At 46.0% G+C, this 26,837-nt stretch overlaps 2 protein-coding genes across 11 annotated transcripts; one reads left to right on the plus strand and one right to left on the minus strand.

Moving 5' to 3' along the window:
- Positions 1 to 801: 801 nt before the first annotated feature.
- CBX3 (chromobox 3) lies at positions 802 to 13,068 on the minus strand. Of its 5 annotated transcripts, none has more exons than XM_031940552.1 (6): positions 12,745 to 13,067; positions 11,467 to 11,518; positions 8,214 to 8,356; positions 3,867 to 4,029; positions 2,738 to 2,895; positions 802 to 2,308 (listed from the first exon to the last, which is right to left on the minus strand). In XM_031940552.1, exons 2-6 carry the CDS (start codon positions 11,488 to 11,490, stop codon positions 2,182 to 2,184), a joined length of 615 nt encoding a protein of 204 aa, XP_031796412.1. In that variant the 5' UTR covers positions 11,491 to 11,518; positions 12,745 to 13,067; the 3' UTR covers positions 802 to 2,181. The 5 variants fall into 5 exon arrangements, with proteins under 5 accessions (XP_031796412.1, XP_031796411.1, XP_031796415.1 ...); XM_031940551.1 differs by lacking the exon at positions 12,745 to 13,067 and adding an exon at positions 12,275 to 12,441; XM_031940555.1 differs by lacking the exon at positions 12,745 to 13,067 and adding an exon at positions 12,275 to 12,436 and having other exon boundaries at positions 2,738 to 2,832.
- A 306-nt stretch (positions 13,069 to 13,374) lies between these two features.
- Positions 13,375 to 23,509, plus strand: HNRNPA2B1 (heterogeneous nuclear ribonucleoprotein A2/B1). 6 transcript variants are annotated; one of them, XM_031940546.1, is made up of 14 exons: positions 14,229 to 14,316; positions 16,645 to 16,755; positions 16,882 to 17,028; positions 17,391 to 17,601; positions 17,769 to 17,870; positions 17,955 to 18,035; positions 18,615 to 18,677; positions 19,921 to 20,040; positions 20,274 to 20,396; positions 21,044 to 21,128; positions 21,290 to 22,223; positions 22,533 to 22,613; positions 22,877 to 22,988; positions 23,191 to 23,509. In XM_031940546.1, the coding sequence occupies exons 1-10, from the start codon at positions 14,263 to 14,265 to the stop codon at positions 21,103 to 21,105; spliced, it is 1,074 nt and encodes a 357-aa protein (XP_031796406.1). In that variant the 5' UTR covers positions 14,229 to 14,262; the 3' UTR covers positions 21,106 to 21,128; positions 21,290 to 22,223; positions 22,533 to 22,613; positions 22,877 to 22,988; positions 23,191 to 23,509. The 6 variants fall into 6 exon arrangements, with proteins under 6 accessions (XP_031796408.1, XP_031796410.1, XP_031796407.1 ...); XM_031940548.1 differs by lacking the exons at positions 14,229 to 14,316; positions 22,877 to 22,988 and adding an exon at positions 13,375 to 13,710; XM_031940550.1 differs by lacking the exon at positions 22,877 to 22,988 and having other exon boundaries at positions 14,067 to 14,316.
- Positions 23,510 to 26,837: the final 3,328 nt, after the last annotated feature.

The raw sequence follows: 26,837 nt of genomic DNA on the forward strand, positions 1-26,837 counted from the left end.
TGTTCCTGATGCTGCTGGGACTAAGTAAGTGGGTATTTCCATTTCCTCTGATACTGTCTTAAGATCATTTTAATAAGGTCATCACTTAGGGCAGAATTAAAGGGCGGCTTGACCAGTTTTCAAGTTCAATATGCACAAATAGCCTACTGAGAATCTGGTAGCTGCCAGATGCCTGTTCTGTGATGGGGGGAGGAAATACTGAGCTGTCTTGGAATAGATTTTTCAGGGTAGATCCTCCATCGTCCCAGATGCTCTCATTTTCAAGCTCCTCCCCCAGAAAATTTCAACTACAATTTGTAGGGGTCTTGAGTCAATGGTTATTTTTTGGTTTTAAACCTAAGCTAAATTAGGAGACGAGAATGAGCAAAAAGGAGTAAGATATTGTAGATGTATCTATTGTCATTTCATTTTAAAGATCACTACATAGGGTAAGCGAATCCAAGCCAACTGTAACCAATCTTGTTCCTAAAGAACAGCAAACTAGTCTCAACATTTTCTTGAGGGTCTTTATTTTCATCAGGGTGAGCAAGCTGTTTTCCTTCACTGACTTTTATAGATGTTTTGCCTAACTCACATATGGTTTCTCAATTATGTGGAGATAAGGGAAAGAACCTAAGAACTCAAAATTAAGTTTTAAAACAAATGCAAAAAACTTGAGTATAACTGGAAAAAAAGCATTAAATACATAAATGGTGAATGTTCCCTGGCTCTTCGGGGAATGATTTGACAACACTTGGACAGATGTTGCTGTCGCTCACCGCTCCCATTTGTGTCAAGTTTTTAGAAAAAAGTCATAGCATGTAAAGGAAGAATATAAAACTATTTATTGACCACTGTTCACCAGTATTTACAATAAAGTAAACAATATACAGTTGTATAACATTCCAATGACTACAAAGTTATTTTTTCCCTGACTCCTGCGGAGCCAAGTGACCCAAATGCTCAAAAGGCTGGTCCTACTTTGAAGGGATGGTTGGGATAAAGAAGGAAAAACATGCACGTCAAGGATAGAAGACTACATAACATGGGTACGTTCGCTTCCCCATTTATGCCCATAGTTAGAAAAACACAACCCCCCCCAAATGCCTGCCCTTTGGGCAGAATATTTCAGTTCCAGCAGATGGGGATGTTACTACATGATTAAGAGGACCCTTTGGTTAGTAAAACAAGATGGGGCACCCCAACTTTCTGAAGCAAGAAGTCCAAGTTTTTTCTCTGAAAATCAAGGCCAAAATGGTTCTACTTCAACATTGTAGGTAAATGTTCAAACAAGTTCCGGCAGCATTTACCCGGGCATGTTCCTAAGCTGAGACTGGGCAGCATCGACAACCGAGATGTCAGGCCCCGCCCCAGCACGTGCCCCCCTGCCAAGTCCTGGCAATCAGGGCTCTCGTCCACCCAGAAATGACCGAGAAGGCTTCGGGTGGACGTGGAGTTGTCGTCCCCTGTCTGTTTGGGGCTGCCTGTGTCCCCAGGGAAGATGCTCAAGTGGCCACCTTAATGGGGTCCAGAAATCGAGCACACCACGAACACTCCAGCAAGATTCCAAGTGATACACAATCATTCTCTTCTGTTCAAAAAGTTAGTGTTTGGAAAAGCAAAGGCAGCCCAGTTCTCAGGCTCCTCAGAACCAAGCAATCGTGGGGAATGGCTGCCGGAAGCAACCTTTCAATGGATTTACCTCTAGGTGGAAACTGTAACCTTTAAGAAGTTGGGTTTTTGAGTGAACGTCAAATCTACACGGACACAATATTTTCTCGGACAGCTAACCTTAGGCATACATGGGGGCTAAACATCTCTTAGGATTCAGAGTAGTGACTACAGAAGGTATTAATCAGTATTTATAAAAGTTTTTCTCTACTGTGGAGGAAGTTAATAATTCCATAGTATCAAATGCTCTCTCTTCTGTGATAAATGTTAAGTAAATGCAGAAAGCTTGTATTTACTTGTTCAGTTACCAGTGCTGTTGATGCAAAATAAAAACCAGCCCAAACAAAAAACAAACCAAACAAAAACAAAAACCTACTTTAAAACCTACCCAACTCAGTTCTCATTAGATGTAGATGGTGCTCACACTGCTAACAAATCAAAGAATGCAACTGAGATCCAGATTTTAAAATAGATATACACATATAGGCACTGTATATGTGTATATCTATATTTAAAAAGCAACACAAATGATTATTGTGCTTCGTCTTCAGGACAAGAGTGCCAGGTCAGCCGTTCCTCATAGAAGGCAATGACTATCTGAGGACATTTCATATTTGCTTCCTTGGCCAGCACCAAATCGGCCTCATCGGAGTCTTTCCTGTGTGGAGGTGGGAAAAAAAACTGGGTCAAAAAACAACCAAAATATTTACCTAACTTAAAACTGCTGCTTTAAAAGAACATCAGGCTTCTATTTAAAATAGGTTTAGTATTAGGACTCATCAGTGTCTTGGAGATATGGGCCCTTCTGCAGAGACTTGCAGAGTCAGGCCCCTGGCTCCCATCTCCACCTTCTGCTCCAGAGCTCCTGGGACAGATCCTGACCTCCCCCTAGAGATGACTAGACTGCTTTAAAATCTACACACACACACACACCCCCCCTCCCCAATTAGATCTGTGACAGAAGCTTACAAATGCCCCCTTTTAAGCTGCAGTTCTGCTGTGCAGACTGGCTCTAGGTGGCTCTCCTGTGGTACCCCCAAGAACTGAGCAAACATGGCTTTTTACCCACTCTCACTCTGCTCCTTACCACTTCATGAGAAACATTAGTTCTCCACTGCTGTCTGTAGCACCAATGATTCGCTCTGGATCCAGGCCCCGTGCGAAACCTCGAGGCTTATCAGCCTGTCGTAAGAGACAAGACTCCATCAAGGTCTCGTTCTGTCCTGGAACTTCTGCCTCTACCAGCTTTAAAAAGGGGGTGCTATTAGAATACCCGCTCCAAACTCTCCATTCTACAGATGATGAGAATAGAGTTTAGGAGCTGGGATAGAACTTATCAGAAAATCTATGTGGCCCAAGTGTGACTATATTCAATAGGGTGGGGAAAGACTCAAGATGGGTCTTCAATTGTCATTTTAAAAAGCCTCAAGTATACCAGCAGGGGTCAGGTTGGTTTTCCCTGTAATCCAATTAAGGGCATTAAATGTCCCCACATAGGAAAGAAAAGCTACAGGATCCCCTCCAAACACAGCAGAACTTCTCAGAAAGGAGGGAAGACTTTTGAGAAGCCAAAAAGAATGGCCACCAATTAAAACTAGTCTATTTTTTACTTCACCCCCGTGAAGTGAATTCATTGCAGAGATACTGCTTAGCTTAGGGAGGCCCATCAGGGTCTTACAATCCAAATGCTGTGGGCTTCACCACCTGTGACATAAAAGCTCTCAATTTCCCACTTGGAAGAACAATTAGGAAAATGAGTCCAAGACATTCAAGTCTTTGGGATGCCAACTTAGATGGACGCCCTCTTCTCCTAACATGTCCTTTGTAAAGGGCACTGGAGATGAGGACTCACAAGGGAACAACGCCCTGGACCAAGAGGCTTGGGGAAGGTACTTCTAGTCCAGCGCTGATGCTGACTTGGGTGACCTCTCCCCAGACTATCAAGGACCCAGCTGGCCCAGCCCCAGGAGGGTTTATAGATTGGTGGGCATATGTTTCTGAAAGGAAGACCACCCCTTGGTCTCTGGGGAGGGGCTGAGTCAGAGAAAAGGGGCATCAGGGTCACTGACTCACACCTTTCGAGTGGAATAGCCTGTTTCAGAGTATTGGCCACTACTCCAGGCCACTCGGTGGCCCTTGTCAGAAAAACATGCCCACAAATGCCTCCCCAGTAAGTGCCCCCAACAAGCCCAGCCCAGGCCCCCCCCCCCACTTACAGACTCGCGCTTCTTCTTTGACTTGCTGTCGTCCGACTCGCTGTCTGACAATGACTTTCTCTTTGCTCCATCTTTTTCTTTACCAGCCTTCTGAGAGTTCAGAAATGCTTCGATTAACTCTGGGCAATCGAGGTTTTCCTCGGGTTCCCATGTGTTGTCGGCACTGTGTAGGAAGAGTCCAAAGTTACAGCCTTCAGTGACGGGCAGCACTCGCCGGCCATTCCTGCCCAGCCCCAGCCTCTTGCAATGGCCACGGCTTCCACTGGGAAGGCTCTGGTGCCAACAGCCTAGCGCTCGGTCGCCAGCCTACAGAGGGCCAATGAGCAGGCTGGGACAAATGAGCTACAGAGCACATGAGAACGGGCGAGCACAGGACTGTCCCAGAGAGAACCTGTCTGAAATCCAGTCTCTTCCCAACACGAGACGGGGTCAAGGGCACAAGCAGCGGCCTTGAAACACTTGGTGGCACTTCCTGACCACTTCAGGGGTAGGCTCTGAGTCTAGGGCCTCAGGCCTTCCCCCCTCTTACCACAAGTGTTCAAAGGTGCCTTTGGAGGAAGCAGATCCTTTTGCTATACAGAGACTGACACACTTTTAAAGGATCCATCTCGGAGTCACAAGATGGGGAGGCTTTGAGGGAGTCTGGGAGAGTCATGTGGACCAGACTCCATCCTGGATCTTGCTCAACGGAGCCCCTGCCATACACCACCCTGGGGCTCCCCAGTTCTGTGCAGAGCGTGAGGCACCAGAGGGCTAAGGGCCGTCCCCACGTAGACAGTCCAAGAGGATGGACCCAAGTACAGAAGAGTGGGGAGAGGAGGGAAAAGCCCCGGGAAGGGGAGTAATACAAGGGACCAAGACCACTATCTGCACTGGGCTAAGCGCTCAACAAATGTGATCACAAAGGACCAACTGAGCGCAATGACGAGACTTGCTAACTGGAGGAAGGGGACAGGATTCTCGGCTCCAAGGCCACAATGGAATGGGGAGAAGGAGCTGGGCCAAGGATGAACAAGGACAGAGTAGAGAGCCTGGGAGCATGAAGGGCCACCGACTGAGGCTGATGGAGGATCCTGGAGAAGACAGGTGTGGCCCCCAAAGAGGCTGCAGACATCCAGGCACTCCCTGAGGCTGGGACCAGCACCAGCGGTAATAGGTGGGCAGTGCCAGGGCACAAGGCAATCTGCTTACACTATGCTTCCCATTTTTAAGGGACAGACCCCCGAGCTTCCTGGGGCAGCCAGGTTTACCTGGAGAGCAGAGTCTGGGTCCACAATTAGGGAAAAGAGCCAGACTTCCCAAACAACCTGTCACACCTTTCATCCCTTCACACTTTGGGAGGGAAAAAGAAACAGATCAGGAAACTGAGGGCAGCTTCCCTTCACTGGCCCTTCATGAAGCAGGCCGAGCACAAGAATCACAAAGACTCTGTCATGTCTAGTTTCTTTGGTTCCTCAGTAGTGGAATTCTGACCCTGTCTCCCTTCAGTACCAGTTTCTACAAAGAATGAAACGAATGAAACTCGGGTCCCCTGGGTCTAATACTAGGAGCCAGTACCGAGTGCCACTGCCCTTCCCATTCCCTTCAGATTCTGAGAACCACAGGATGTCCAGGAGGTAGCCCCCACTGCTCCCCAACAGCACCTGCCAGCTCTACAAGGAACCTCCTTTTCACTGATGCTGGCTTGAGCTCAAACCTGCTTCTCGCAGAGCCCTGAGGACTAAAAGGTGTCTGCCTTTTTTGATGATGCCGAAAAGGCAATGCTCTGGCCCTTCAGGTGACTTAAGCACCTGCACTGTGACAACAGGCACCCGGGACACTCCTGCTATGTTCAATATCCTCAAGGCAGAGCAAAATGCTGCTCTTTCCCAACATCCCAGCAAAGTGCCTCATGTGCCGTGTGCAAGCTGTCTGCTGGTCCCCCCTCCTGACTCCATACCATCTCCCTCTCTCGGGGAAGGGATTCCCCCATTTTGCCTGCTGGACACACACCCAAGGGCTCTCCAGGAAGTAGCCATAGTGTGTACAACTCATCTTAGTCTTGGAAACCCACCCAGAACCCAAACGGAAAGAAACCTCATTATCTGAGGATGAACAATTAGAATAATCTGCTCCTGACCCAGCACCACCTGACGCTCAGGGCTAAGAGCAGCTTTTCCAGACTCCCAGATTATTCTTCCATCCAAAAGGTAATTCTGGACTTAATTTTCATGGTCTGAAGTGAGTGACCCAATAGGTAGTGTTCTGGAAACCCTGAAGTGACCTGTAAGTTCCTATTCTTATTTAGGCCGAGCTAAATCCTTGGCTCTCAAAAGGCCCCTGGCTCCCCTTCTCTTCCATATGAAACACGAAACCAGCGCTCGGCTCCTGTAGGAAGGACAGGCTTTGGGTTAACCCTGCACTGTCCATCTCCTGAAATGTTCCTTTTATCAGAGAATCATTGGGCATAAAGCTGATTAAAGGTGGCCTTTCTACCTGCTTGTGAGACAGAAATTAAACAGGTGGGAAAGCTGCCAGCAGGAACGATGCAGATCAGGGCCCCCGATGCCAACTTTGCCAAGTCTGCAACACTAGTAAAGAGATTCCTGGAACCACCATTCCCACAAGAGGTCTTTCACCTCATGCACATCAGAGGTTATGCAGATGAGTGCGAGTTCAGGAAATCCAGTCTCCTTTTCTAATCATTAGCTTAGTTAGTTAGCCAGGGATCAGACTATGTACAATCAAGTATAACGACAAGGATCAATGGTGGCTGAAATACAGAAATATGCCCAGGAGTCTGGGAGTAAATAAACTCAATTCCACTATCTCCCGTCCTTGGCCAGGGAAAGTCCTGAGGGCAGGGCCCGAATCCCCAGGCTGGCAGTCTCTGCAAAGCTGACATTTGGGGCTCGGATAGGAAGCGTGGGGGCTGCTGGCTCTCCCACCAGTTTAATTTCTCAGTCTCAAATGCAGATAGTTCCATGTAACCAGTTTTATGCTTGATTTAAAGCAGGCACTTAATGTTCATTGACGGGGAATAGTTTGGTAGAGGAAGTCAAAGGCAAGGAGAGGAAGCAGCTTTGGTTTTCTGGGGAGGGAGGGAGGGAGGACACCGCTCTGAGAACTCTCCCAGGTGCCACGATTTCCCCCTCGACCCAGTGGAGATAATGCAAGAGAAACACAGGTTTTAGCTAAGTCCGCTGTCCCCTAGATGCATCTCCATGAGGAGGTACGGTTGTTGCTGGCAACAATGTCAATGGGGAAAGGAGTGCCCAATCCTTTTGGAATGCAGACTAAGGCTGTGTTAAGAGACCCCCTGACTCAGTGGGAAGGAAGCCCCCAGACAAAGGCTGCGGGGGCACACCTGTTGCCCACAGAGTTACAATGTTAACCGCCAGTGTTACAGTTGACTCCGGGCTCCCGGCTAGGTTTCCTTTTTGCTGTTGACACTCATATGTCTGCTCTGAATTCCTCAGAACTAAAGCCCCCCAGAGGACTAGGGCCTTCCAGTTCAAGGCACAGGCCATGGCCCCCGACATTTCCAGGCCCTGCCAGAGCTCCTCCTGGCTTGGGTAGCTACAAAGTCACTTCCACACCAGAAAAAACCGCAGGAATACCAACTCACCCACCTCCTCATTTTGTATACAAGGCCTTAGGAAAGATGTAACCCCTGAAGCCAAGTCCTTGCTCTCAAGGAGACACTGGGCTAAGAGAGAGGAAGTTGGGATCACTAAACTGGATATAGGGCACCAGCCATGTCAGCCTTGGAACACCAAGTTTCCTCATCTGTCCAATGGGGCCCATGGCAGGTTCTGTCTCGGGAGGATCTTTGTACGGTGGTTGTAAACCACGGCGCGTTCCGCACCCAGAGTTTGGCAATACTGACTGCTAGCTCTGGCAACAAGTCTGGCAGGAGTCAGTCCGTATTGGTGTAAAGCACTGGCTTTATCCTGGACCCGAACACCACCAACAGGGGCGACGGCAGGGCACAGGATGTCGAGTCACATTTCCGTACCAGATTTTAAAAAGCAGCTACTCTCTAAAGGAGCAAAAGGCCCCTATGGCAGGTGCACAGCCATGTAACATCCATTGCACAGAGATGTCAACGCTGCTGATCTAAGACACCGACTCTTCCTTCTGCTCTGAACTACCAGGGTCTACCACAGGATTCACAGATCAGCCCCTGTAGGAGGCCCTTCCTCGTCTCCTCAAAGACCACAGCCTCCTACCCCCCAGTCTCCCATTACCTTGGCCATGGATATATGGTTTCTATGTGTACTCTGAGAGGGATTACAAAGCTCAATTTATCCCAAAGCCTCTACCCTGAAATCAGGGACAGGGGTCAAGAGGTGGGGAGCTGCTTACTCTGTAAAGCCTTTCCATTTCAAGAAATATTCCACCTTGCCGTTCACCACTCGCCGGTCCAACACCTTCTCCACCACAAACTCCTCTGGTTCTGCTTCCTCCACTTTCTTACTCTTGCCATTCTGTTTCTTGCCCATCTTTTGCTAAAGAAAGAAAAGGGAAAAAAAAAAAAAAAAAAAAAAAAGAGCCATGTCAAGCCTTCTGACTTCCTTGCTTTCTCAATTAACTGCCATGGGTTTAACTTCTAACATGTGGTGGCTGTCCCAGGCCCCACTTGTACTCTTCACCCAGCAGAGACAGCTAGACGGGACAGAGGGCACCCACAAGAGCCCGCCTGCCCAGACTAATCCGCCCTAGCCCTTCTACCCACACAAACACCAGAAACCACTCCCCAGTTAGCCTGACCCTTTGTTGCACTGCAAGGCTTCCTAGGATTGCAGGCACATTTCCAGGTACAGAGCCCCAGAAGGGAGCAAGAACAAATAAAATGCCATAGCGGGATGCACACCGACCAAGCAGATGCCCCTTCTCCTTCAGAAACCAGATGTTAGCCAGGGACATGCATGTACGTGGCCAGTCATATGGCTGGTAACTCAATCAACTGTTAACAAGAACTGCAGCTCAGCAGAAAGAACCAGAGCCACACACAGTTAAAAACTGACTCTTAATACACCCCAAAAATCTCCAAGAGGAAAAAAAGTAGACAGTGCTTGGGTTAGAACCCGCCCCAGAAATCACTCAATGGTGCCTCCCTTTCCCCTCTCTCCCAGCTCAAAAGGTGATGGACAGACAAGGTATTCCCAAAACTTCTTCCTGAACACTCGAAATAAACCGACTCTTAGACAAAATGATTTTGACATTCTAGAGGTAGGAAAAAAAGGTTCCTATTTCAGTCCCTTAAAAGAACAAGTTCTAAAATACTGGCCACCAGCTCACTCTGATGCCATTAGGGATTCAGTAGGCCCTTAAAGGGACAAGACATTTCTTCAAATGACATTTTTCTTAAACCCATTCAAACAATTCCCCCAGATTCCCTGGTTAAGCATTTATGCTTGTATATGTTTTCTTGGAAGACAATGGTTTCTGTGTTTTTTAAAAAAACACAAGGAAACCCTAATTGCTTTTGGCTTAAGGCAACCTCCCAAATACAGTATGAATGCACAAAAAAAATGAGCATCTCAAGCTTCTAAGAAGCTATGTTTTAAATATTGAGACACACACATACTTTTTTTTTTTTTTTAACCCATGTGTGAAATGGAAGACGTCTTGGCTCCATTATAAATTCACCAAACTTATGATTCTGTTTTATTAGAACTTCCAAGATGCCCAGGATGTAAACTCAACAGTACCAGGAGGATATAAATCTTTTGGCAATACCGAACCCGGTCCAAGACCTTTCTGCTTTTGAACAGTAGATGGTGGAAAGGGGGAAGGGGAGCGTCAAATCGAGAAATTGGGAAAAGACAAAAAGCAGCTCAGAACGAAGCATGACCCGACTGTGCAAAACACAAAATAGTTGCTGTCCATGAAGATAAAGAGCAAAGAGAGTGGAGTTCAAGGGGATGATCACAACAGATGCAGAAACCAAGAGGAAGGAGATAGGGAAAAAGCAAAGCCAGAGATAGGCCAGGCCGGAGGCCTGGGGGGAAGAGGCTGCCTGGGAGAGCCCTTTTCCTGCTCACAATGTTCTCTTCTGGGAAAGCCTAAGGCATCTCCCTCTTTTACCCTGGGGGAAAGCAGAGCCAACCCCCTTTCCTAACACAGGTATAGAAAAACTGGGTCCTCACAAAGAGAGGAACCCCCTCTAGGGTTTGGGGGTTTCTTAGGATCAGAAGCTGCCATTTTATGATCCTCTAGAGAAGATCTATGCTTACTTATATCCAAAGCTAGCAAGGTGAGGTGGTCCAAAGCTCTAGAAAGCAGCGTGTGCATGAGACTTTGCTGCTGGCTGAAGAGCTAACTTAAGAGATGGCAGCAAGTCAATTGCTCCACAAGTTCTTTCTGCCCCTCTATTTGGCATCAGAACCTTCACCCATCATTGTAGACAGTTAACTCTTCCCCTCATTTGTGATGATTTGACCTTAGGACGCAGTCAATTAATAGTAATAAAATAATGGAAGTTTTGCTGAGGAAACTTTAGGGGAAAAACCCAAAGGAAAGACTCGAGGGTTATCCTAAAGGCCTCTTTCCAGGGCCTTTTAAGGGCTTGGGAATCTCAGACAGCCTCAGTAGTCCAGCTATCAATGCATTTGGCTCAAGTGCACAATCTAGCAGATCAATCAACTCATTACCAATTTTCTTTCTTTAGTGTGAGGGCCAAAGATTGTACACAAAGCAAAAACAGACACATGATTTCAGCTATGTCAACACTCACCTTTCAGGCCTAACATAATAGCTAATACAATACAGAATTTGATACACTTGGGAACCATAACTTTGAATTTCGTGATTTTTGTGTGATTTTCAAAGAATGTTCTTAATGGAAATTTGTTTTTGGCAAACAATAAATTTGATGGGTCTAAGCAGATACATCTTTATGCACGGTGGGGTGGGGAGCCATAGAAACCAACATGAGGCATCATGAAATAGCCAGTTGCAATTGCAGTCAGCAGAAAAGGCTGTTCTGAAATATGCACTAGGAATGGAGCTCCATCCTTCCCTGTGTCCCCCAAACTTTCTTACAGAAGTTACAATCCAGGGAGGAATAGAGCAGTTTAGAAATCTCCCTAGCTCTCAAAACCTTAAAAAGAAAAAGTGATTCCAAGAATAAGTTTTACTCCAGATTAACTGAAGACACAAACAAAAACCCCAAACTCAATTCGCCCTAACTTCAACTGTGGCTACTCTAGAGAAGCCAATCAGAAGGCTCCAAGGAATTCCACAGGCCCTCTCATACTGGCTGCATCCTATGTGATGGATACAGCAAGAAAGGATGCTAAAGACACCCAGACACCCTGTTATCTTCTCCGAAGATACTATGTAACTGTGCTCAATATAGCTCTAGTGAAGCTCCCTTTCCTATCCTACAAAAACCCCTATGTGGTCAAGATTAATTTCTCACTAGATTTATTTGACTTGTTACAAAGTCATTTGAATGTCTTCAAGGTCTTTGGATATGGCTTAAATTGTTAGACTCGGGTCAAGCTGGATGTGAAATTTATGAACCACAGAGATGCAAAGTTATAATTTTGGGGGGGTGGGTGGGGGAAGACTTGGATTAAGCCTTACGTATTTTAGGTGCTTATTAACTTACCAATGTAGTTTTATTGGAGGCCATTTTTTATTGCAGACTGGAAGAGCTTTTACTAGAAAAATGCATGACAGTTAAAAGGAAGTTTACACGAGAGAAAAAAAAGCTAGTTGAATACAAGTTCGGTCCTGATTCCAACCCCCACGGAGGCAGCACACAGGTCTATCCAGACACAGCTAGAGTTTGGACAAAATGCAGGGGAGCAGCCCCTCGCGCTCCTGCGCAGGTGACTAGTGGCGCACGGCTAGGTCTCCGTCAGCATGCTCACCTAAGCCCTAGCCTTCGCCAACCTTCGTGGGGAGGGGTCAGACACAAAGCCTGCCGCTGCTCCGACCCGGGGGCGAGGAGGGTGGGCAGGAGCGCTGCCAATTAAGCCTCCGGGGCCCCGAACTGGACATCGGGCGGGGAAAGAGTCGCCCCCCGCGGCTTCCAGGCTTCACGTGGCCGCCCGGCCGCCCCCAGCCCACGCTCCCGAGGCCAAGGCCACAGGGAGGCCGCCGTCCAAGGCCAGGCCGCGCCGCTGGGCGCACCGTGGGCCGCCCCCAGCCCCTTCCCGGCCCGCCTCTCGCCCTCCACCTCCCACCCCCGGCGGGCTCCCCCCGCTCCCGCCCTGAGGACCCCAGCGGGGGCGGGAACAAAGGCCCGCGGCCGCGCGGGGGACCGGGCTCGGCCCCCCGGCTAACGGGACGGGCCGTGGGGGGAGGGAGTCCCCGCCAGGCGCTCTGTCTAGCTTGGTCGGAGCCCGTATCGCCGTGGGCGCCCCCCGCCCGGCCCCGGGGAAAGGGAAAGGGAGAGCAAGAAAGGCACCGACTTCACCGCCGCTCTGGGTCCGGGCCGCTGCTACTGCCGCTGCCCGCCTGCCTGCCTGCCTGCTGCGTGCGTGCGGGCCCTGCTCGGGCCGCCGCCGCCGCCTCCGCCGCTGCTGCTGCTGCTGCCTCCGAGCGGGGGCGAGGGACCGGGCGGGCGCGGCGGCTGCGCGGGGCTGGGCCGAGCCGGGCTGGGCTGCGCGGGGCCGCCGCTGCCTCTGCTGCTACTGCCGCTGCTGCCGCTGCCGCTGCCACCGCCTCCGCCACCGCCGCTGCTGCTGCTGCCGGGACCGCCGCTGCCGAGCAGGGAGGGGGGAGCGCCGGGGCGGAGCCGAAGCAGGCCGGGGCGGGGCGATGACGTCAGGGGCGGGGCTCCGGGCGGCGGGAACGGGCGGGGGAGGGGCGGCAGGGCCGTCCGGCCCCCGCCTCCGGGCCGCGCCGCGCCGAGGGCGTGGGGGGCGGCGGCTCCACTTACCGTCGCGGGCCGCGGTGCGGTCCCCGGAGAGGAAGACGGGACTGGGGCGAGGGGGGGCGGAGGGCGGCCGCGGATGCAGCTGCCGAAAGCCCGGGGCCGCGTAGGCTCGGGCTGTACTGGACTAGGCTAGGACTCCGCCGCGCCGGCGTCAGCGCTGGCGCCAAAACGCGGGCCCGAAGGACTTCCTCCCCACGGGTGGGGGGCGGGAGTGGGGGCGGGGTTGGCCGCGGGTGGGGGAGGGGGCCCCGGGAAGAATGGGGCGGCCGAGTCGGGGCCCTTTAGGCGGGCCGGAGCCGAGTCGTGTCCCCGGAACAAGGGTGGGGGCGTGGGGGGGCGGAGCCGGGGGGGGGCGGGAGGCTCCCGGACTCTGGCGGCGCGGAGAGAGCCCGTCGGGGCCCCGGGGCGGGGGCGGGGGCTGTGTTAATTTCAAACTGCGCGACCGTTTCTCCCCCGCCCTGCGCCGAGGCGGGGGCCGTGCGCAATTCTGAGACGCCCTTTACGCCGCCTCGCGCTCTGCGCCCGGCCCCAGGCCGCGTGGACGCCAATGGCGCCTGGCACCGCCCTGCGGGGGCGGGGTACGCCGTTGGCGTAAGACGAGCGTAGCCCCTCCGCGCCGTTGGCGGCCGTTAGTGCGTCTGCGCAGCCGCACTGACGTAGGCGGAGGGGGAAGACGCGTTGGTCGGAGGGAAGGTTCTAGAAAAGCGGCAGCCGCGCGAGCGACAGCAGCAGTCGCAGCAGTCGCCGCCGCCGGAGTCGCCGTCTCCGCCTGCACCTCTCCCTCTTCGCCCTCGCTCCGCGCTTCAGACCCAGCGCCCAGCGGCCGGCGGCGGTGTGGTTTCCCGGGCCGCGGCACGGCAGCCCCTCACCGGCGCCAGGACGAGTCCGGTTCGCGCCCGTCCGCGGAGATCCCTCTCATCTCGCTCGGCTGCGGGGCCCCGGCCTGAGGCGACCGACTCCGCCATGGAGGTGAGCCCGGGAGGGGACGGGGGTGGGTTGCTGAAACGGGGGCTTTTTGAGGGCCCGGCCTGAAGACAGGGCGGCCCCCGCTTCCCCCCCCCCCCCATCCAGCCGCAGGCGCCATTTGTCTCCGCGCGGCGAGAGTGGGGGAGGGGCGGCTGGGCTCGGTGAGCGAGTGGGTCCTGCGGACCCCGGCCTTTCCGAAGGCCCTTCCCCCCCCCGCGGCCGCCGTGGGCCCTTGGTCGGGCTCGACCCGCCGGCTTCCCGCGCTAGGCCTGGCCGTTTGGGCGGCGGCGGCCGGGAGCGGGGGGTGGGGGGGAAAGGCGCGGCCCCGCGGCGCGCTCCCGACGCCGCGCCCAGCGCCAACGCCGCCATTTTCCCGAGCTCTGTCGCCCGCGCTGCCGTCGCTGCTCCGGCCGCAGTTGTTGCCTTGGGCTCAGTTCGGCCGTGGGGCTTGGGCCCGGCTTTCTGCGCGCGCTCCCCGCCGTCCCCGGCCCGGGCCCGCTCCCCCCCCTCCCGTCTTCTTGTCCGGCTCTGCGGCTGCCGCGACCTTCCCGCGAAATGGCGCCGTTGCCCTCGGAGCGCGGGGGGAGGGCGGCCGCCAGGGACCCTGGCGTGAGTGGGGGGGTGCGGGCAGGGCTTGGGGGGAGGGGGGAGGGTGGGGGGGTGCCTGGAAAAGCTGCTGCGCCATCCGGGCCCATCCCCCGCTCTCCTGCTCCCTCCCGCGCGGGACCACGTGGTCGGTAATGTACAAAGCGGGGGGTGGGGCGGCTCCGGCTGAGCCGCTTCGCAGTTTCTTGCTGCACACGCAGGAGCCGGGCCCCGGGGACCCGCATCCAGCCCCAGTGGGACCGAGCTGTTGGCCCGTGGGCCCCTTGGGAAGGGCCGGGAGCCCAGGGAGAGGGGGGGAGGGCCTGCGGAGCCGGACCAGCGGCCTTGGGGGGGTAACTAAACGAAGTCCCGGCCGGCCCAGCCCGGAGGCGGCCCCTCGAACGCTTCCACGGCGAAGCCCGAGCCTCTGCCCCGCGGTGCTGAATCTTAGTGGGTCGCATCCTCGTCTCCCAAATTCTCGACGGGATGCTTGAGGAATTAGATTTTTCTGCAAAACTGGGCAACGGTAGCACAAATCCCTTTAATCTTTATCTCGACGGGCAAAGGGTAACCCCCAGCAGCCTTTAAAAGAACGCTGAGCTGGCTGGGCGGTGGGGGCCGCTTATTTATAGTTCTGCGCCACCAGGGTCAAGCCCCTTTTATGCTTCTCGTACAAAACGAGGCGGGCTTTTGAGCCGCCGTGTGCCACGCAACAGCCCGCGATTAATAAATTAGTTTGGGTGGTTTTTTGCCGCAAGAACCTGCAAGTCTGTGGCGTTTAGTCATTCTTCAATCTGGGATCACACAGTGTAATCCTGTAAAGCTTTACTTGTACAACCCAGAGCACTTCTTGGCCAAGGTCACGCCAGAAAAGGGGGTTGAAACTGGCCTCTCCATCTTCCTGTTCTTTATTATATACCACGTGGCCATACTCTAATCATGGCGGGTTTAGTTTTTCCCTTCGATTTAGCCATTAAGAATGAATTTAAGCGTCCGAAAGGACATAATGTCTTGTGGACATTAAAATATAATTTAGGGTTAGAAATTACATTGAAAATCTACATTGAAAAGTAGAAATTTTGAATAAATGAGAACAAAATGGAAGCTAACGTGCTTGGAATCTCTTAAGAAGTTAGAAAGGAAGTTTAAAAGCTAGATACTGATATTTGTGCATTTTTCAAAATAAGCCTAAATAAGTTTTTTTAAATGACTTCCCATTTATGTGAACAATAAGATCTCGACAGCTTATTTAAAATTGTACTTCACTTTGAACTTAATATACTGCTTGGATTATTAGAAGACTTGAGGAAAACATCTATTTTATATTAAGTTTTCTGCCAGAAATTAGTTTTTGCACAAATAATTGGCATTCCATTTTTAAAGCAATTTTTTTTTTAATTGGAGAAAAGTTCAATGCTTTAAAAGGCAATGGGCAACAAAGCAAACTTAAAGCCCTGGACTTGAACCTCTTGAGACTTTGGAAGCACTAATTCCCTATGATCTTTTTGTCTTTGAGATTGTAATTGGAACTTGTTATAAAAGGCATGTCTGTAAACAATGCCTACTTAATTTAAAAAAAAATTTACATTTTAATGTTTTTACCTATTTTGGGTGCACACAGTGTGAGCCATTTAAGTCTTTTTAACTTTGAGTAGCTAACTAAAATTGTTTGTTTTCAATCCCATCTTATGTACTGCAGCTATTTCTGCCTCAATTTCTAAATCTGTAATAGTGTTAATATGCATTTTCGTTTGTAGTAATTAGGGTCAAGTGAGAGGATGCTAGGTTTTGGGAAGATTTTACATCTACATTTAAGGTGGTAAACATGTGCTTTAGGGTTCTGATAATTTAATTTTTCAGGAATGATATACTATGAAGTTTGAAGGTGCTAGCCACCAGTGGTTTGCTGAAACTTCAGCCAGTAAGCTTTTTAATTATACAGATTAAGTGGATAATCTAGTTAAGACACTTGAGCAACTGGGCTTGTTACATGCTGTTAAAGAAATGTGGAAAATTTTTTATAGCAAGGAAAAAGTTACTTTTCCTTGCTATAAACTGGTTTACCACTTTTGAGTAATGGAAAGTGGCCTGAAAGTTCATTTATGGCACCTATTTGTCCCATCTTGGATTTTTGGAAAAAGCACTAGGGGGCAGACAGATGGTAATACTAAGCTCTTAAGTTACCTTACTGTTAGATTGAACACTCCCGAAAGAGGAAAGCCTTACCTAGTACCTGTAACTTTTAATATCTTTCATATAAAATTCAAATGATTTAAATAGAAAGTAAGCATTTAGAGGTCATGTATAAAGTGCATGTGAACCTGAATATGAATATCTCTTGTTTTTGTTCAGAGAGAAAAGGAACAGTTCCGTAAACTGTTTATTGGAGGCCTAAGCTTTGAAACAACAGAAGAAAGTTTGAGAAACTACTATGAACAATGGGGGAAACTCACAGACTGCGTGGTAAATTGTCTTTGAATTCCTTCTTGCAAACAAATTTATAAAAACTTTGTCTATTTATATTGTCTATTATACTCGCATATTTGTGTTATTGGGTAACATTGGTTAATTTAGATTTCTCTTTAATAGGTCATGAGGGATCCTGCAAGCAAAAGATCAAGGGGATTTGGTTTTGTAACATTTTCATCTATGGCTGAAGTGGATGCAGCCATGTCTGCAAGACCTCATTCAATTGATGGAAGAGTGGTTGAGCCCAAAAGAGCGGTAGCCAGAGAGGTGAGCAGAATCTGACTTGACTGAAAATCTAATTGTTTTCAGCTATGTTATGATTTCATCAGTTTTGTTTCCCAGCCATGTTTTTTTGGTGTAGTTTTGACTTGTGTGGTTTTGACTCTTGGATTTTGAAAGATTTTAGAAGATTGTTTTCAACTCCCCTTCTGGTAGGCATGTGTATATACAAGTATAAGTAGATGTGCACACATAACTTAGATACTTCCTTCCAAATAGTCTGGGGTTACAGGGTATAGGCACAAAAGACATGCTCCTTGCTTTGTATAGCAAGAAACACAAAAGACTTCCTTAGATGCAATGGCTGGCTTCTTTTACAATTAATCCCTTCCATAAATCTTGTCTTTTAGGAATCTGGAAAACCTGGTGCTCACGTTACTGTGAAGAAACTGTTTGTTGGTGGAATTAAAGAAGACACTGAGGAACATCACCTTAGAGATTACTTTGAGGAATATGGGAAAATTGATACTATTGAAATAATTACAGATAGACAGTCTGGTAAAAAAAGGGGCTTTGGTTTTGTTACATTTGATGACCATGATCCTGTGGATAAAATTGTATGTAAGTAAATTACATCTTTTGTTTTCTATGTAGTGTCTTTGGAAAGTTTGCTTTGTTGCCCATTGCCTTTTAAAGCATTGAACTTTTCTCCAAATTAAAAAAAAACAAAAGATTTAAAGAATGCTGGAATGCTGGTCTATTCTCAAATTTTGAAATTTGTGTTGCAGTGCAAAAATACCACACCATCAATGGCCATAACGCAGAAGTAAGAAAAGCTTTATCTAGACAAGAGATGCAGGAAGTTCAGAGTTCTAGGAGCGGAAGAGGAGGTAGTGTGGCTCTTTTGCATTTCATCAGATTAACTACCATACTGGATATGTTAAACTGGCTCTAATGTGAGCAATTTTTTGCAGGAAACTTTGGTTTTGGGGATTCCCGTGGTGGTGGTGGAAATTTTGGACCAGGCCCAGGAAGCAATTTTAGAGGGGGATCTGGTAAGTTCAAATGTAATACTTGAGGTACAAGTAAACTATTGAATAAACAATTATTTTCTTTGACTTAACTCTTTGCCAGTCTAATAGGAATTTCCCCTCATTTTTAGTACTTTGGTTGAAAAGAAAAATCCAGTTTTAAATGGTGTGCTGTAACCATGTATACTAAGTTTTTGAAATAAATTGCTTCAACTGGTTAACTCCATTGGGGTCAAGGAATGGCCTGTTACCTGGTCTTTTATCTCCACCTGCAAAGGCCCTTCAGTCCAGTAGCTATTGGAATGAATTGGATACATTGATATCTAAAGCAAATTGCTAAAAAAAAATTTAAATTTAAAATTAAAATTTAAATTTAAGAATTTAAATCGTTGAGAAAGCTCTACTATTTAAGTATTAAGAACTTTCCAAATTCATAGTAAAATTGCAAAAAATATTCATGTTCTTAACCAGTAGGTTCCATAGTTAGAAAAACTGAAATGGGTGTGAAAATAGGACTTAAAAAGGCAGAGAAGTTGAGCAGATGAGATCAGCCCATATATTTGGTAGCGGCAAAAGTACTTAAATCTGTCGTCTTTTCCACAGATGGATACGGAAGTGGTCGTGGTTTCGGAGATGGTTACAATGGATATGGAGGAGGACCAGGAGGTTAGTTCTAAGATGGTGGTTTGGGGGTGGGTTGGGGATAATCGGGGCTTGGCTTGTTTAGTATGGTTTTTAAGTGACATTGGTTATAAGTAGACTATGATCTGACCAGGTTTTCCCTTCTCCTTTTTTCTAAGTAAGTATTCTGTTGTAAGGAGTTATAAATGTATTGTTTAAAAAAAAAAACCCATCAACAGAAATTGAGATAGAATTGAGATTAATCATTTTAGTTATGTGCCTTAAAACAAAAAACTTCATGATTGAGGGAGGTTGGACATTTTGTATTCCTATACTCAGTATTTGCTCTACTGGTAGTTTTATTAAGTGTAAATAGAATAGGAAATCTTAAGCAAAGCAGTGCATAGCTTTGGTAGAACTCAAGTTCTTAGAAGAAGAATTTGCATGTTAATATTTAACATTTTAAAGAGGAATAAAAATGGCTTTTGAGAACTTTAGAGCAGTTCCTTACCTTGACATGTTCTGTGATGTCATGGAATTGGTGTCCCACAAAGTAATCAAGGTGATTTGGGTGGGGAGGGGCAAAGATAGTTTCTGCCCAATTTACATTTGCTAGATTTCTGATAGTCTTACCTCTTTAGCATTTTAGGCTTTTAAAAAAAAAAAAACTAGGGTCTTTCAAGGTAAATGAATGGTCCTGATGAGAATATTTAATCTAAAATCTTGACTTTACACAATATATCTTTGAAAATCAGATTTTGAGCTTAATTTACAAATTTTTTTTAGGGAACTTGAGTATCACCATGTTTTAGAATATTCTTTTGTCCTTAATATTGTAAGCACAGGGTCCATATGAGGACAAAGATTTGAAAGAGTTAAATGATTTAGTTGGAATCTGGAAATTTTAAATATTACTTACATGGACAATATCTAGCAAGAAAATTCAGGCAGAAGTACAGAGCTGAGAATTTTTGGAACCAGGAACCTGTTTGCATCCCCCCCCCCTTTTTTTTTTTTTTTAAACCCTTTAGGAAATTTACTGGTAGCTGCAGTTGCTGTCCAAAACGGGGGAGATACTTTATTTGGAGGGCAAGAGAAATTTTTCTTAGGTGCCTATTATGCACAAGAGCATAGATAACAGAATTATATAGTAACATTTTCTGATTTGCAAAAGTTAACTAGAACACTCTCAAATAGCACTTGTTGTAGATTGGTATGCTTCCTCAGATTGAACAGTTCTGACTTTTGAAGATATTAAGCAATTACTGAAAGGCTTATTTTATAATAGGTGGCAATTTTGGAGGTAGTCCTGGTTATGGAGGAGGAAGAGGAGGATATGGTGGTGGAGGACCTGGCTATGGCAACCAGGGTGGGGGCTACGGAGGTGGTTATGACAACTATGGAGGAGGTAATAAATTCATGTGAAAACTTTATGTGGGGAAAGTATGAATTTTGAATTTAAAATGACTTTAACACTTGAGTTTAACATTGTCATTTTAAAAGTGTAGAGAGGTTATTACTATTGTTATAGTTATTTGAGGTTTGTCTTGTAAATATTAAAGTTGTGTAGTATATTTTAATGTTAAAATTCATTCATTGTACACGGTTGCTATACTTTTAATTGTCTCTGATATTTAACAGGCAATTATGGAAGTGGGAACTACAATGATTTTGGAAACTATAATCAACAACCTTCAAACTATGGTCCAATGAAGAGTGGAAACTTTGGTGGTAGCAGGAACATGGGGGGACCATATGGTGGAGGTACTGAATATAACCTTAATCTCTCTTATTAGGAACCAGGCATGTGTGGCATGATATGAATTGTGGACATCTTTTAAGATGAATTAGTTTGGAGGCTAATTAATTCAGCTACACAATGTTTTTTCTCCCTACCATTGTATTAAAAACATAAAAGGCACTGTCTTGTGAGTGTCTAATTAGATAAAAAATAACTTTGTGTAATTCACTGACAAGGAATTACACAAATACCAGAGATTTAACATGAAAATCAGCCCAATGTTAGGGTAGCAGGTCATAGCAGATAGAATCCTGTGTGTTTAGTTAGATTAATCCTGCTCGATAGCTCTAGCCCAAGTAATTTCCTTAGGGATTTTTTTTCCCAATTATAGTTTTTTAAAAGGGTTGCAATAATCTAAACAGCACTCAAATGACCATCAAATAAAAAAAACTGAAAACCCTGATTATGGATAGACCATGGCTGTTTTATGGATTGATACATATGTGGAAAGGTTTCTCTGGGAAATTTCATGCCTAAATGTAATGATTTGTTGGAAAATGGCTTTTTGAGGTTTTTCTCTCAAGCATTATTACAATGTTAATTGTCCTACACATCTTGGTAAATGTGTTTGAAGAATAATAAAACAGATTTTTCTATTTTAAAATTTTAGGAAACTATGGTCCAGGAGGCAGTGGAGGAAGTGGGGGTTATGGAGGGAGGAGCCGCTATTGAGCTCTTCTGCCTGTTTGCCATGGGTAAGTGGATTTTTGAGAGTTTTACAATTGCTATTTCTCTTGGGAGACCTAGCTGCAGGAGTAAAAGCTTTTTAGGCTCATATTATCTTTCCTTTAAAAACTGGTTAGATGGATAATTTCATAACCTATTTTTTTTTTACTCTTTACTTCTGTTGAAACAGGCTTCACTGTATAAATAGGAGAGGATGAGAGCCCAGAGGTAACAGAACAGCTTCAGGTTATCGAAATAACAATGTTAAGGAAACTCTTATCTCAGTCATGCATAAATATGCAGTGATATGGCAGAAGACACCAGAGCAGATGCAGAGAGCCATTTTGTGAATGGATTGGATTATTTAATAACATTACCTTACTGTGGAGGAAGGATTGTAAAAAACACAAAAAACACAAAAAAATGCCTTTGAGACAGTTTCTTAGCTTTTTAATTGTTGTTTCTTTCTAGTGGTCTTTGTAAGAGTGTAGAAGCATTCCTTCTTTGATAATGTTAAATTTGTAAGTTTCAGGTGACATGTGAAACCTTCTTTTTTAAGATTTTTCTCAAAGTTTTGAAAAGCTATTAGCCAGGATCATGGTGTAATAAGACATAACGTTTTCCTTTAAAAAATTTAAGTGCGTGTGTAGAGTTAAGAAGCTGTTGTACATTTATGATTTAATAAAATAATTCTAAAGGAAATTGTGTAATTATAGACTTTTTATTTTAAAGTTAAGGAGGGGGTAGTATATAATTAAGTCCATTGCTAAGTTATTGTTACATATGTAAATTTAAATGCTGATCAGAAAAAAGTGTGTTGTCTGCAATTCATCAGGATAAAAGTATCTAGTTAACTGAAGGGATATCTCTGCAAAGAGAAACACCTTTTTAGATCTTTTAGATGCTGCTTCTTCAATGCAAGGAGATATCCCCAGCGAGGTACTCTTCCAGGGACACAGGTCTAGTACAAGAGAACTCTTGACGGCTACTAAAATCAGCCGGTCTTAAAACTGGGCTGTGTTTCTGCAAAACTTTAAACTGCCATAGTTTTTAGAAGGATGCCATCGAAAGCTGAGGGTGTGTGTAGAGAAAAATAGTTCTAAGCTTCAGTTAAACTGCTTTAGGTAAGATCTTATTTACTTTTCCTTTCTTAATTGTTCCCCCCCCCCAAAAGATATAAACTAATATACTATATGACAAGTCTATGTCAGTATAGTGATTATTCATATGTAGTTTAACATAGCAATAAATTTGAGTTAACCATATCGACTCAAAATAATTTTGTGAATCCTGTTTTCCAAAATTTAAATTGACATTTGGGGGCTTTCTGGCTTTTTTGGGGAGGGAATTTGTTTTCATTTTTTTTATTTTTTCTCTTCGTGATGAAGACTCTGGTACTTTAACATATCATTTTTTTCCCTGCTGGAATTTAGCATTGATATGAACCAAGGACAAGCATAATCTGCTGCCACAGGGACTGTAAAGTGCTACCTCTCAACAACTGAGGCAAGCAGGTGATCATTAAATAAAGCTTTTCTTGGGGTTCCTTCAGTGGTGTTGACTTCAAAAAATTCAATAAACCAAATGAATGATATCCCATCTTGACACTGATTCTCAAGTCACAATGGAGAAAACATTTTGAGGACATATTAGAGCAGTTTTTTTTCTTTTCCCCCAATAATCAAAAACGCATAAAATTTTCCAGTTACATATAATGTCTTAGTACATGTGTATGTATCATACATAAACCATATGTCTTCTCCCCTCTATATCCCAGGCAGCAAAATTCAGTTGCATTATTAATCCATGGCAGACATTTCACTCTTCTCCAGTAGCACTGTTCAACATAAGACAATGGAGGGCATTTGTAAGCCTACAGGACTTCTAAGGTGATTACTTGTGAAAACTAAGTTTGGTCTGTGAGATTCAACACTAGGCTTTATTGCCTGGGATGGGATATGACCATCAAGAGATTGTCGCTAGTTTCTTACCAGTCAATCTGAAATCTTAAGACCACCACTGAAATGATTGGTAGCTACTTTGGAGCACACATTGATAAACCTCTTCAGATACTTCTTTTTTCTTTGGCAGGAATGTGTCTTGCTGCAGGTAACTAATGAAGAAGTGGTCAACCACAGAATGTCTTCAAGAAATAAGAAATTCTGTACCATCTGAATATATTTCTTGTTGGTGCCTTCATTTTTAAAAGCACTTTTAGTTGAAAGGGAAATGTATTTGGATGATAATACAAAACGATCAGTTCAAATTACCGTGATGAGAATTGTCTGTAAAGATCAAAAATTCAGCCTTCCTAGCCAGCATTAAAATTGTATGGTGTTTTTAAAAACAGGTTTTGTGGAACAGACAAAACTTTTTTAAACGTTTTTAAAATAAACATTTTTGTATCGAAGTACTTCTATTTTGTGTGATGCTTACACACACAATGTGTGCATTTTTTTATTTCATAGGCTTGTAGCTGTCTAAAAATAACATTGCTACTCCTTTAAAAATTGCACATTTAACAAGAATGTGGATTCTTATTTGCCTGAATAACTGCCCTTGTATTTTTTTTACTCTATTTTTATAAAATCAAGAGTTTTCCTGTTTACTTGGTTCTCAGCAAGTTCTCTGAATTTAACAGAAAAATTTCTCCTTTAAAACATTCAAACACAACATTGTAAATCACTTCAAATTAAAATACCTGGATATTGCATTGCCAAATGTTACATTTGCTTGGAAAAAAATGCTCTTAAACTCTTCCCCTCCCTCACCAGTGGGGTTTTTTTTTTTTTTTAAGTCAATTATAAATGAGTCCAAAATGTGGATTGTTTTGAGTGGAAATAAGGTGTGGTGTACAGATGAGGTGTTCACAGATGACTGCTTGGCTGGGTTGAATCTTGGCTAAAAATGACATTTGGAAAGGCTAAATACAGGGTCCATGCACAAGTACAGTGGGGATAGTCTTGGGTTCAAAACACATCATGGAAATTGAGATTGGTGATAGGGTTCTCCAAAGAGTTAACAGAAAGCAGTGTAGCCTTCAAAGAATGGTTGGGAGGGACTGCACATGCCGGATTGGGTGCTTGATGTTACTCTAATGGGCTTTAATAAAATGGATGCATTTAAAAGGTGTTAAGAAGAAAGGGAAATGGCTACACAAGAGGACTTCTGAGTCAATGAGTGTCTGGGGGATTGGGTGTTTAACCTCAAAGGGAAATTGTTAATCTGGAGGAGAAACTTCAAGTGTGGATCTTAACATGTACTTGGATGGTCTGGGTTTTGTTTCATGATTGCTCAAAAACAGAATTTAATTTGGTTTGTGTGCTTTTTGTTTTGGGAACTTGGAAGGGAGCCATATCATAACAGTCGTAACATCATTAAGAAGGGATTATTGTGGGGTTTTCTCTTAAGTGTTACCAAGTGTTTTACCATTCACATGTAATTATTGTCCCATCAGCCTTTCCACTATGACCAGACAATCTTGGCAATTCTGTGTTGCACTTACACAATTTACTGTCAGCAGCTGCTTTAGAGATGGGGCCAGGGCATTGGACAAGGTGACAGCTTGCTATTGGGCTCCAGAAGCAGTTGGTTTTTTCACATGGCAGACACAAGGGTTTTAATATTGAATGTGAGGGCCAACTCTCAAGTGCCTAGTAGTAACTGGAAGGAGAAGCGGCTTCCTGAAGACTTCACCCAGCTGCAGTTGCTGTTTACGCTGCAATCCAGCTTCCTGCTTCTGTAACCTCTACAATGTCATGTTACCTTTGGTTTGCCACCCTCTCCTAGGGCCTCTCAATGCCTCTGAAATGGGAGTTCTGAGCAAACATTGGAGCAATGAAGATGAATTGCCTGTTGTTACCTATGGGGTCATTTGGGATGCTTTAGAGGTGGGTTTCTAAGCATTCCTAAGAGGGACAATTGAGAAATGAGGGGACCTATGTCCCCCCTCAAAAGAAAAACAAAAAATGGGTATTGCCATTGTAAGATTTCTCAAGAACATTGAACATGGAAAGGGTTTGGGTCATCAGAAACGATATTTGAAAGGGCTCAAGGTAAAGCTTTTTAGGAAACTTGGACCTGGTTAGAGTCTGGGGAAAGAGGAACAATTCCGAGTAACGCCCTGTTTTCAAGTTTCCAAGTTAGCTTTTACTACCATGTCCCTAAACTTCATTTGAATGACCCCAAACCTTTTCTACAGATGAGTTGGTGCTTAAATATAGCCAAGAACAGCCCTTTTTAATGAAACCTTGACATCTGCAGTGATGGATGGCAGGGTGGATGGGGTGCAAGGCCTTGGAAAGATATTTGCTCTGACCCTAGGTGAGATCTGTAACAAACCAGGGGTCCTGTGTGACTGAATAACTACTGTCCTTGGGACTCAAGCAAGAGAAAACGAACGTACCAAACTACCATTCCAGTTAAATGTCTGAGCCACATTTGGAACAATTTTCCTGAATGCCCTTCTGTAGTGGTGAAGGGGCCTGAAAGGGGTACCCTTGGGATTTAAAAAGGAACACCCAGGTGAGACTGCATGCAGCAATAAGGCAGGAGGATGGGCTTTGAGTCGTCTCCAGTCATGAAACTTTTCCTCCCCTGGCTGCTAGGGGGAGGAGGGGTGCAAGTCCACAAGGCAGGAGGTTAGATCCACTTGGCTCCTTAAGAGTAAATTAGATGTTAATGCTGTAAAGTTACCCATACATATAACCTGTAAATAAAAGGCTGTTAAATTTAAAAAAAAAAAAGTAAATTGGAATGCTGGTTGAGGAGGGGAAAACTCCCAAAGGAATCGGAGCTCAGCCTTGGGCAGAAGGGGCAGCCTCTCACTAGACTGGGTCTTCATGGAGGACACTGGGAGGCTGTTCAGGCCGGGTAGGAGCCTGAGGGAGCTTGACTCCTGACTTCCAGGCTAGTGGCTCCGATGCAAGCAGTGACTGACCCACGAGCACCATCCGCTAATTAGTGTTCACTGCATGGGGCAAAAAAAAATTCCCATTAAGCACAAAGTCCTTTATAAGGACTATATAAGGCCCTTTATAAGGCTTCATTCAAGAAGCTTAGTTTCCCTCGGTTATTGTCAGGTAATTCTAAATCTCTAGTCCACACCTGTGATCAAGGACCTGGAGTTATTGCTGGGACAAACACTCAACTCTGTCAAGGGAAGAAAACCCAGCCAAAATCTTGACTTCATGAAGGTGTGTGTGGGGGGGACCCCCTCTGAAGGAAGAAAGGCCGGTTAACACAAACATTTCTGCATAAAATCGCTGGGTCAAGGAGAGATGGGTCTGAGACAGACTGTCGTGGGGGAAGGGAGATGACCCTGCACAGGATCCCCTGCTGAGTCGGGGCATCGGGTATAAAGGTGGTCTTGCTTTCCACGGAGAGGCCGGGGCAGCCTGTAAGGCCCAGTGCAAGGCTGGGCAGTCTAGGCTCTGACAATTCCGTCAACACCAATGGGAAGGACAGAAAACACAAATCACTCCGTATTTATTCCGTTAAGAAAAGTACACTTCATCTGTCATTGGGTACAGGGGGGGCAGTCCTTAAACCACTCATTTGGCACAGTTTCAGGCTGGCCTTGAGCTCTGTCATTGTAGTGCCCCCCGCCCCCCCAATGTATCTAAAACAGACCCATTTCAACTTAAAAACATTTTTTTTTTTTTTTTTTTTTTTGGCTGAGGCAATTGAGGTTAAGTGACTAGCCCGGGGTCTCACAGCTGGGAAGTGTTAAGTGGGAT

This window comes from Sarcophilus harrisii, chromosome 5 (genome assembly GCF_902635505.1).
Source record: "Sarcophilus harrisii chromosome 5, mSarHar1.11, whole genome shotgun sequence".
NCBI classification, from domain to species: Eukaryota; Metazoa; Chordata; class Mammalia; order Dasyuromorphia; family Dasyuridae; genus Sarcophilus; species Sarcophilus harrisii.